This window comes from Eurypyga helias, unplaced genomic scaffold (assembly GCF_000690775.1).
Source record: "Eurypyga helias isolate BGI_N326 unplaced genomic scaffold, ASM69077v1 scaffold20193, whole genome shotgun sequence".
NCBI lineage: Eukaryota > Metazoa > Chordata > Aves > Eurypygiformes > Eurypygidae > Eurypyga > Eurypyga helias.
Genome location: NW_010239585.1, coordinates 4057 through 14861, shown reverse-complemented (window position 1 = coordinate 14861; position 10805 = coordinate 4057). Strand labels below are relative to the sequence as shown.

The window sequence follows — 10805 nt, the reverse complement described above, 5'->3', positions numbered from 1 at the left end:
CCACATATATAACAAAATATGTGGAAGAAAAAAAAATTACATGCCATTAGCTATGGTTCCTTCTCTAAAAAAAACCCCCCAAAATTATTGACTCTTCTATTTATTGAGCAGCTGTTGCTATGTTCACTTTTTCATTCATCCACTCATTCAGCTGTTACTTATTTAATTAATTATTCAATCAATTGTTCACTGAGGGACCGTATATGATCTATGTTTTACAATTGACCTCAAAGAGTGAGGCAGCTGAATGCATCCGATAGAAAATAGAAAAAGGCATCGCAAGGTTCACAACAATTATCCAGGGTTCAAAGCCAAAAACTATTTCTTCTAGTCCATTGTCATATTCCGGGCGGCACCCGAATGCCGGTGGTATCCACAGCTGCAAGGAAAGAACGCAAGCCCAATATTAATCACCAGCGATACAAGTCAATAGCCCTTAATGACTGTGACCCCACCGAACTGCAAATTGGTTTCAGAAATCCCCAGGAAAACCTTCCCTGTTGCTATTGGGACACACTGGTGGAAGAGGGTTTCAGCTTCCGCTGCTGCTACTGGTTTTGTACCATGGCTAAAATGAGCCTAGGCTCCCGGATTCCATGTTTAAATATATTTTGTTCCCAAAAGGCATATTCACTTATTCTTCCAGAAGAAGTAAAATTTACTTGCTACAAACTATAGAACCATGTAATTTTAATATACTTATCAGGCTTGAAAGGTTGGGAAGCTTTTGGGTATTAACTTGTGAATTATGTTCAAAATGTCTTACCGAAAGGTTGCAGAGGAATAAAAATGCAGCGATGTTCTTCAGAATTCTCCTCTTGTTGCTAGTAACTGAGTTTCTACTGTAAAATGAGAAATCTGAGGCTGAATGCGTGGCCGAACTGTTTTCCTGACTCGTTTCTTCTTTGGCACCAGCACCACCACCGTCAGTTTCTCTCCCACAGACAGTGCCCCTAAACAGGCAGGGTACCTCTCCGCCGTCACGAGTGGCTCTGCCGTTGTAAATCTCTTTGTACGAGGGGCTAAGGGATAAAGTGCTCCCCCGAGATACAGTCACTATTCGAAGAGTTTTAATATCGTCGTTCACCTTTTCCTGCTCACGGTGTATGGATTCAATGATAAAGAGGTTCTGAATGTATTTCTCAATAATAACCAGGATGGAGTAGGGCAGGTTGTACCATGTGTATTTTGGATGAGCTTGGGCGCAGATAATGGCGAGGATCGAGCCCCAGGAAAGGAGCCAGGACCCTGCGGCTGTGCCCACCAGCAGCTCTCCATCAAGTTTTCGAGCAGGATTTTTTGAATTATCCAACGATCTATCTTCCAGTCTGTAGATTAGAAGGGCAACAATTCCAGTGGTACACATCAGAGCCAATACACAGATAGCATGCAAGTAAAACATAGTAAGTGCTAACTCGCTTTTGATTTTCGAACGTCCGATCTGAATTAAATACACAACGACTATGGCTATGGTGCTAATTAACACAATTAATCCAAAAATCATTCCAACAGTTATGCCGTGGAATTTGAATGGAGTTTTGTGTTGCTGATGGTGTTCAACTTTGCGGCCAATGTTCTTCCACAGGACATAGAGCATGGTGGATGCTAGGATGTGGTACTCTATATTAAAGGGATACAGGTAATATATTCCTTGAGAAAATATCGAGCAGAGAGTTGTTGTTGTACAGTTGCACTGAGGTGCATGATCATCTAAAACTGAAGAAGAGAGAGAGAGATCAGTTATGCGCATTATAAGGGTTTTCATTTAAAGTGAATAAATAAAACACAAATGAAATAATAAAACATAAAAGGTGAAATTGCAGTCAAACAACACATCACGCCATCCAGTTAGCCACCTGAGGAAAGGTCTCATCACTGAAGTCATTAACATAAGAAAGCACATGCACTGAAGTCTGATCTCTGACTTCACTGCTCAGCTGCTGAGCAGCAGTCACATCAGGAACAAATGCTGCACCAAAGTGCACCTAACCCCAGCAGGGTCTTGGTCAAAATATTTTTCATAACATCAAAAACCAAGATTCCAAAGGCTTTGAGTCCTCGGCCCTTCAGCTTAGAAGGTCTTTATAGAAGCCTGGGGATCTGTGGGACAGATCAAGAACAAGCTTAACAAGGAAAGAGCTCAGTTCTACTCTCATTTTTATCAGTTATTTACACTCATGTGGTTTCTAATACCAAAACCACTTTATGAAAAAGTTGTTAATGTCTAGGAAAGAGGTGAAATAAACCAGAGATACTTTCACTCAATGTCCCAGTCCAGTTTTTAAGGTTTTTTTTTAAAAAAAAAAGAAAGAGAATCAATCTTGTCCTTTTGAGAGGAACCTATGAAATCACTATCTCTCTGCGGTGCAGTTAACTGCATTGTAAACACCTAAGGCAACTCAAAGAACAATTGCTCATATTTGTAAACTAAATACATTTAACATGCATTTACACCCTAAGCAAATAATTTCATAAATCAGGGATTTCCACAGTCGCAGAAAAAAAAGATACTTATTTTCACAATGTGTTTATTTATAAAGAGATAAACATACTTGCTAAATAGCACAATATTAGGCACTAATCGTGTATTTGTGCCCAAAAGTTTTTGTTTTCTGTAATTTTAGGAGAGAGGAGGAGAGGAGAAAGTTGGCATTGTTGTGTCTCAAGCACACACTGTTAAGAGCTGAAAAAAAATTGCTTTCGCAGTGGATTTTATGTTAATGCCAAACTTGTCTTGCGGATCACTACTTCACACCCCCTTGCTTCAGATGTTATTTCTGACTATTCATAACTGTGTAACCATTCTGGCAGCAGAAGAATAGGAAATAATACAAGGAAACTGCTTCTATTTAACAAGTGGAAATATCAAGAAGAGCCACAAACTTGTAATTTGCCTGCTCTCTACTAATGTTCCATGACTACAAAATCTCTGAAATATCAATTCAGCTACGTGATTATTCATTGAAACTAGATAGTTTCCACAGATACATCTAAAAGGTAACAGTTGCAAATAGATGTAAAAATGTGGGCATAATTTTAGACAGTTTTACCAAAAATACAGATTTTTAAATTAAGTTTTCATTTATGTGTGAACTTTGCAGGAATTATGAAAAATACCTATTTTTTTCAATTTATACAGACTATAAATAGGCAAAAAAATAAATTTGTTCAGGATTTGGCTTTTTAGAGGCAAAATCAGGAGATTTTAGGATATAGGCACTATTGAATTCACTAAGTGGGAAAGCATACATTTTCATCTTCAAAATCTGTCTTTTTCCCTTGTGAACACAATAAAAATCTGCCAGCCATACCAATAGATTTTCATGGGAAGAAGATTACTTATGGCTGCTGAGAACTTTTATTTCCTCTTTAAAGTTAAGTACTTCTAATTTTCCCATGCTTCAGTGGTATTTGAAAGCGGAAGGCATCCCCAGCAGTTATACTCAATGTTTGTTTACTATAATGTGCATCATCTTACCAATGGAGAAAATGGTTCCTTACAAGAAAAAGAACCACCTGGAGCAAAATCCTTGTCCTGTAAAGCAGCACTAATGGATAACCCCTACCCCTCTGAGCCATTTCACTGAATCCCACAGGGCCACACGCCACATGTAACCTCCTGGGAAGGATTTACAGGATTATCCACGCTTATTTTGCTAAGAATAACCTACAAAATAGTAAACTCTGTTTTCAACACGGTTCAATTTACTTGTATGATTTACTAATAAAGGGGTTCCTCAGTGATGTTACTCCTCAAATAAAAAGTTTTTTAAAAACTGTTTGTTTATTTGGAACTTCCAACATTTCTTTTTCTTCTGGACTTCATCCGAAGTGGAGATGAGCAAACAGAAAACTACAGCCTGAATCACATATATGAGAATGATCATGTAATATTTTAGTTATCTGAACTATGTACCAGCTCATTACCATTTACCCAGAATGACAGTGCTGACATAGTCTTGAATGACCCAGCTCCATCCTTCGGTGATGCAATACTTTGTATGAGAGTGTGTTCCACAATGTACCAATCCTTTCGCTTACCTATTGTTATGTTCCCAAAACCAAGTGTGATTAGTCTCTCCTTATGTTCATTCAGTTGATGTTTTGACTCTGTTAGCACTCCATTTGTCCACAGAAGTAAATTTGTGAACACGGAATGGATAACCCCAAACCTACAAAATAAAGTAGTTATTGAAGGCATCTGCACAGAGCATACCTCCATATATGATTTTTAAAATGGATTAACTCTCTGGACACATGATAGGTGGCACCATTTAGTTGTCAGTGCAGGGAAAATAAAATCATAACCAATCTCTCTAAAGATGTTCCTCAGTGGAGCACAATGAATGTTAGACTTCCAAAATTGTATAGAAACACAATGGCTTAATGTATTAAACCATTAATAGCATGCTGTTATTGTTTGTTATGCTTTCTTATGTGATGGTGGGTATTCTTTGGGTTAAACAAGCTCCATGTTAATGACTGTGATTGAACAGTCTGAACAGGGTTAATTGTTTTGCAAGCTGTATTTCACAGCCTTCTGTGGTGGTCCTTCATACTTACTGTGGCTGGTCTTTCTTCACAGAACCACCGCCTTTTCTAACTTCCAGTCCATGCATTTTTGTCTCCTGGAGAGAGTTGAAGCCAACAGAAGGGCTTTATCCTGTTCAAGCTACTGGTACCGTGAGGCTAGGTCTTGTGTTTTTGAGACTCCTGGTTTCTCACAAGTTAGGCGTTTTCCTCCTGCACCTGAGGCTGGTAATGTTCCTTCACCAAGAAACTTGCTTTATTACTGCACTGTTATCACTGATATACTTGCAGTTAGGGGTTTTTAAAGTTCTGCTTATAAACAGATCTGATTTCACCATCTGACATTGCAAAGCCTTCCATGATCTCTCTCCCCATTGTCATGAGGCTTGAACATTTACCCAAGAGAGCAAAACAAAAGGAGAACCTTCTCCATATATGATGTTCCTGAGTAAATTTTACTTCCTATAGAAATTGGTCAGCTCATTGATAATTTGAGATGAGTATTTTGAAAGTTATCATGTTTTATCTTCTAGGTAGAGATAGATTAGTCTACATTAATCCACTTCCTCACAAAACCAAAAATCAGAGCTGGCTCTGCTGCCTCAAAGACTAGTCCTCACTTCTATAACAAATGTATGTATTCAGCTGTTCAGAGGACACCAGTTACACTGTGAGAGCCAAGTTCTGGTGTCAGAAATGTGCACAACTCTTACTGATTTGCCTATATGGGATACCACTGCGGAGGTTGTGTTTCCCAGTGAATTTGCATATCAACACCTAGATCCAAAAGGTGCTTTCCCTAAAAATCAATATAAAATCCCTCAGATATATTGCACTGACTGCATGCTGTTGATGCTAAATTTTCAGTAGCTAAATAAGTGCATAGTCCTAAGACTATGTCCTAGACATAGTCCTAAGTGCTTACGACTAGAGCATAGACACACACATGGCGTTACCTTCCTTCAAAAAAAGCAAATGACACTGCAGTATCATATCTTGAACATTTCATTCTCTCGTGAGAAAAATATTCTGTGACTGTTGTATATTATAAAATATAAGCACAGTTTAATAAGAAAAGAACAATTCAGACTAACGGTTATCTTCTCAGTTGGGTAAGTGGAGTTACTTTTTATTTATATTAACACAATTGAGAGGAGACTCAAACTCTAAGTTTTCAGTGTCCCTCATACAGTGAAACTGTAGATGTTAAAGCCCTGCGCAGATCTGCACCTATTAGCATTGCAGACGAGGATTAGAACCACTTTACCTTTCTAGTGTTTTGAAAGACTGGATAATATCCTTTGCATGACACCAAAGAAAGTACACCTAAATGAAAGGAATACAGAGAAATGTCATTACACTGATGATCATTTGCGAAGCTCAAAAAGGAACGTGCATCTGTAGATGGAAACACTGATGATTATATCCTCAGATAGTTTAAACTGAGGTAGCTCCACCTCTACACATGTGAAATAACTCACGATTTACTCTGATGTTCACCCAGAACCTCTCTGCACTTATCTGATAGTTTGTACTATCAGTCTGAGAGAGAACGGCATTAAGAACACATGCAGTTGCACTCAGGAATGGTGAAGAAAGCTCCAGATGGAGAACAGAAGAGAGACTTAGTAAAGGGGAAAGAAGTATTTTAAGTCAGAAAGTCTGGTCTTTGGAAGATACAAAACCAGTTTGGAGTGCTCCTAAGTGCAAGGAGAAAGAGATCAATATTCCTCAGGAATGTTAGGGTGAAACTGGACATCCCATTTACTCAGAATAGCCCCTAGGATACTGAACTTGACAGTAGGTGAACTATCAGGAGAGAAATGGTCTACAAAGTTTCTCTTACAAACCTGCCTGGTTCAGTGTTCCAGAAATGGTCTGAAAAGTGGAAAGAACTTTGGGTTCTTCTTCAACAATTAGAGTAACTGGAAGTCCATATTACCACTGTGGCCATTAATGTAGACACCCTAGACCACAGCTGGTGTTGTCCAAGACATTCAGTATCTGATTTTTGAAAAAGCTAGGAAAATGCAGTTCTCTGTGGGCCACCTATATCACACAGCAATAAAATGTTCATTCATTATTCTAATGACGCATTTATCAAAAGAAGGTATGACCACTGTAAAACCCCAGGTGTAGAGACTATAAGGTACCATGGAGGTTTCAACTGAAATCAAACAAATTTAAATTAGCACCTTAGTCTCATCCAACGCCATGTTCAGTTTCCGATTTTGGGATAGATGCAGTAAAATCTAACAGCAGATGTGAAAGCATTAGAGTCAAGAAAGTGGGGTGAAATAGGAACAGAGAAGTCAGAAGGTAAAGAAACAGCATAAAATTCAATTTTTTGCTCACAGAGTAGTCATTGCCCCAAAGGGACTGCTGCCTGCGAAAGAGCCCAATGCACAGCCTGTCTTGGAAGGGCAGGTACGCATTAGTTCAGTACGTATATGTTTATTAATTTAACGGCACATATCAACAGCCCTCATTAGAGTAAAATACAACAGAATCTGACACATATTCTGTAGAAAACAAACCCTTTGGGGTTTAGATGACACATATTTAGGGATGTTCTCTGCTGTAACTTCATCCTGTGTTTCAAAGACATGAGAAGATTTGACTTAGGTAAGAGGTAAATTACTATTTTACTTTTTCTTTGGTTGCCTAGGCTAACATTCAAGGTTTCATTATTTTAAGCTAAGTAGATGATAAATTCAGCAACACTGGGTGATGGTAAAATTTAAATTAGAATTCTTGTTCCCTTCGTTTAGCATTGTTATACACTATTTCTTCCACACTCCAGTTCACAGTAGCTGGAAATCTTGTCAGCTCAGGGTCACTGGATGCAATAAAGAACGCTGCATGCAGATCAGCAGGAAAAAAAAGCTTTATTTCTTTGGTTTCTTTTTAAGAGGTAAAGCAAAGAAGTTGCAAGACAAAGTGAGTGGATATTACAAGAATCTGAAATTAAGATTACTTCAACTGAATTACAATTTCACCCTCAGAGAAAAAGATAGAGGATGTCAGAGTTCCTGCTTAAATTTCAATGTTTTTTTGTCACAGAAAGCAGAAAATTGTAGGCTGTTCAAGCATAAGCATTTATTTACATGCAACCACAACTGCTAGGAAAATTTTTCTTTTCTTTCTGAATAACTTAATAATCTTGGAAAGTGCATTAAATGACCTGGCTATAACTGGGTATCTTAGTTGAGTGGCTTTTTCTTTCCTTGTTTCCTATGAATCTGCTAACAGGGGATCAGAGGAATTCATGTGATAAACAATCAGTTATGGAATATCACCATATAATATAGACCCAAAGACTTAAAATAAACAAGCAGCTAGAATATTTTACTGGACTCACTGTATTAGCTACTGTGCAGGCACTGATAAGCATAACAAAATGCTTCAAGAAGGAAAATCCATGTTCATTTTGGTATAGGAAAGATGTGCAAGTGTTACATAACAAGCTAAATACATGGGAAGGGGTTTGCCCCTTTGAAGTACCAGGCCTCCACCCAAACCACAACAGGACAACAGGATTGACAGACTGAGTTGGTGTGGCAAGTCCTACATACAGAAATCAGTGTAATACAGAAATCTTTACCCAACCTGCTCATTTCAGTCTGAAAATTCTAGAAGTTGTGTATGTAACTTGAACTACAAAAAGCATCTGTTCCACTGTCTTCAGCTACAGGAGAACATTTTTTGATTATTTCTTCTTTGAACCCATGTGGGTTTTATGGCTGAGCAACTTCAGGTTGAAAGCCTGAATTTACACACAGAAAGCATATACATGTGCAAGAATTTAGCCCTCAAAAGTATTCTGCGTTGTGTTTTGAAATTAAACTAGTGTCAAATTAATTGGTGATGACAAGTATTTGTGGTAAGAAATACAGATATAATATAAAAATGCAAGCAGTGACTTTTACCTGTATGATGGTGTGGACGGCGTGCGTAACAGGAAAGATGCCTTCAGTTGCTGATAAACAGTTCGAAAAATCAATATAATATCCAATTTTAAAAGAGTCCAGAATTAAAGTAATCACTGCAAATAGTGTAATCCCACCTACAAATGAAAAAGATAGTAGAAAGCATCAATGTACAGTTATAGTGTCTAGAGACTATCTGTATCAATATGCTAAAACCTGTTTAGGGAAATTAAAGTCAATCAATATCCATGTTCTTGTTTAGGGGAATAAAAGAAGATCGATGTTTATGAAGATAATTGGCTCAATGTAGTAAGTCGCTCTAATCTGTGAAGGCCTCTGCCCATCATGTAACGAAAGCACATCCCTGTACACGCCGTGCACGGGCAGTGTAGAGGAGCCAGCCCAGCAACAGCCAGGACCCACAGACACCCAGCACCTTCCAGATGGCTTCCAGCTCCATCAGGGCCAGCCTCTCATGTAACAGTGGCACTGAAGCAGCCATAGAGTGCATGAGTTAATGCCCTATACACAGCAAACTACACAATTCCAGAGAGCTGAACAATCATGTTACAGTCTCCTGGCCCAAGAGCTCAACAGTGCGAAGTAACACAATCACTTGGTATGCCTTCCCCATAGTTCAGGAGGTTACACTTTACCTCAGAGACCAAAAAAGCAACGAGCTGTATGGTTTCTTGTCCTAGAAAGGAACCAAAGATACCATTTCTGTGTCTATTATTTTTCTGACACACACCAAAAAACCCTAATATGTTTCTCTAAATAGCTTTTTCATACCCTAAAGAACTTTCAAAAAATGTGTTTCCCCTTGTTTAATTTTTTTTTTCTTTCAGGTTACAAACTTATTGTGGAAAGCTATATGGTAACACAATGTATATTATTAATTATTGGTCTTCTACCTGTATGACTAAGCTCAACCAGCAACGAAATTACTGAATCAAACTCTAAAGTCTTCATCTGTTTGGAGGTTTTTTTCTCTAGGTTTTTATTCAACCAAGCTTTCACTGGATCTAATTTGGGTTTATCTGAAGTAAGACTAGATAAAAATCTATCCATGGACCTGAACTGGACCTTAAGGTATAGATCAGCATCTTAGTCTTTCTTGGTAATTCCTCACAGCATAAGTAACATCACTAGTATTGACTTTGATTAATATATATCTTTTATAAGGGACCACAACCTAGCTTCCTTATAGGCACCACATGTTCCACTTGACTTGTGTTAATAAAATATAACACTAATTTAATATTTAATTAAAAATACATTTATTATTAAAGTTGTGTTGGAAGTGTAATTTCTACCAAGAGATAGAAACTTTACTTTCATCTCTCAAAATCTAAAACCTCAGCTCTGCACTTCATGCATGTGTACAACCCCATACATTTTTAATTCATGCTTATTATGTCAGTTAATTTGTATTATTTCTAACACATTCAACAGGACTGGAGCCCACATTTAAATAGATATGCCATTTTCGTTACCTATAAAAGTAAATGGCATCACAAAATACAAAATCCTAGGCTACTCTTCAGGTGAAATTATATGTTTCCTCCCTTATTTAAAGAATTTAAATTATTCTATAACAGACAGAATCGGCAATTCTTCTGAAATAACTTTACCTGAGGTAATTGGACTTTCTCTGATCAAGGTGTTGGACTAGATGGCCTACCCAAATTATTCTGATTCTGTGATTCATGATTTATTTAGAAAGCATGAAGGAAACAGCCCATTTCATTCTTTGTCTGAAAAATGTCAATCTTAGGGACTTACTGTGTACTGTAATTGTTTCAATAAGATGGAAAATGCTAACTTCTGAAGCAATAATATTATAAAAATCTTTCACAATTACTCTACTTTATTGTGCATATGTTGACTTTAACAGAGTATTTTAGAAAGGTGTTTATCTACCCAGTCGTGACACTAGTAAATTCCCAATGAATTCATGGTGCAGATTCAAGCCCTGAGGAACTGCTTTAATTATGTCAGAGCCAAAATGGGTTGAAAATGTATTTCATAATGCAAAAGTTCTGACTCCTTGCTTTTATTACTTATGAGAGTGGCTCAGCAGAACAGGATCACAAGGGACTTGTTAACCAGAAGAGATTGGAAGGCAAGGCAAGGCAAGGCAAGGCAAGGGGCTCAGGTTTAAATTAACTCAAATAAAAAGCAAATGCATCTTAGATTATTGATCTGTCCCCTGCACCATACCTGCATCTTGTCTTTATATGGATGACCGGTACTGTAGTTCCACTCTGTCTTGCTTGCATTTCACAAATCACTGTTTCAGCTGCATAGGTTTGCATATCCAGCAGACCACTGGGGAGGGAAGTG

At 37.8% G+C, this 10805-nt stretch overlaps 1 protein-coding gene across 1 annotated transcript in view; it reads right to left on the bottom strand.

Moving 5' to 3' along the window:
* Positions 1-219: 219 nt before the first annotated feature.
* Positions 220-10805, bottom strand: part of OTOP1 (otopetrin 1) — a gene marked incomplete at its 3' end in the record, with an annotated part of 14626 nt that continues 4040 nt past the window's right edge. Inside the window, exons 2-6 of the mRNA XM_010148210.1 lie at positions 8460-8596; positions 5798-5856; positions 4042-4172; positions 767-1716; positions 220-379 (exon numbers count right to left, since the gene is read on the bottom strand). Coding sequence (XP_010146512.1) covers positions 220-379; positions 767-1716; positions 4042-4172; positions 5798-5856; positions 8460-8596 — 1437 coding nt within the window. The remainder of the gene's footprint in view (positions 380-766; positions 1717-4041; positions 4173-5797; positions 5857-8459; positions 8597-10805) is intronic.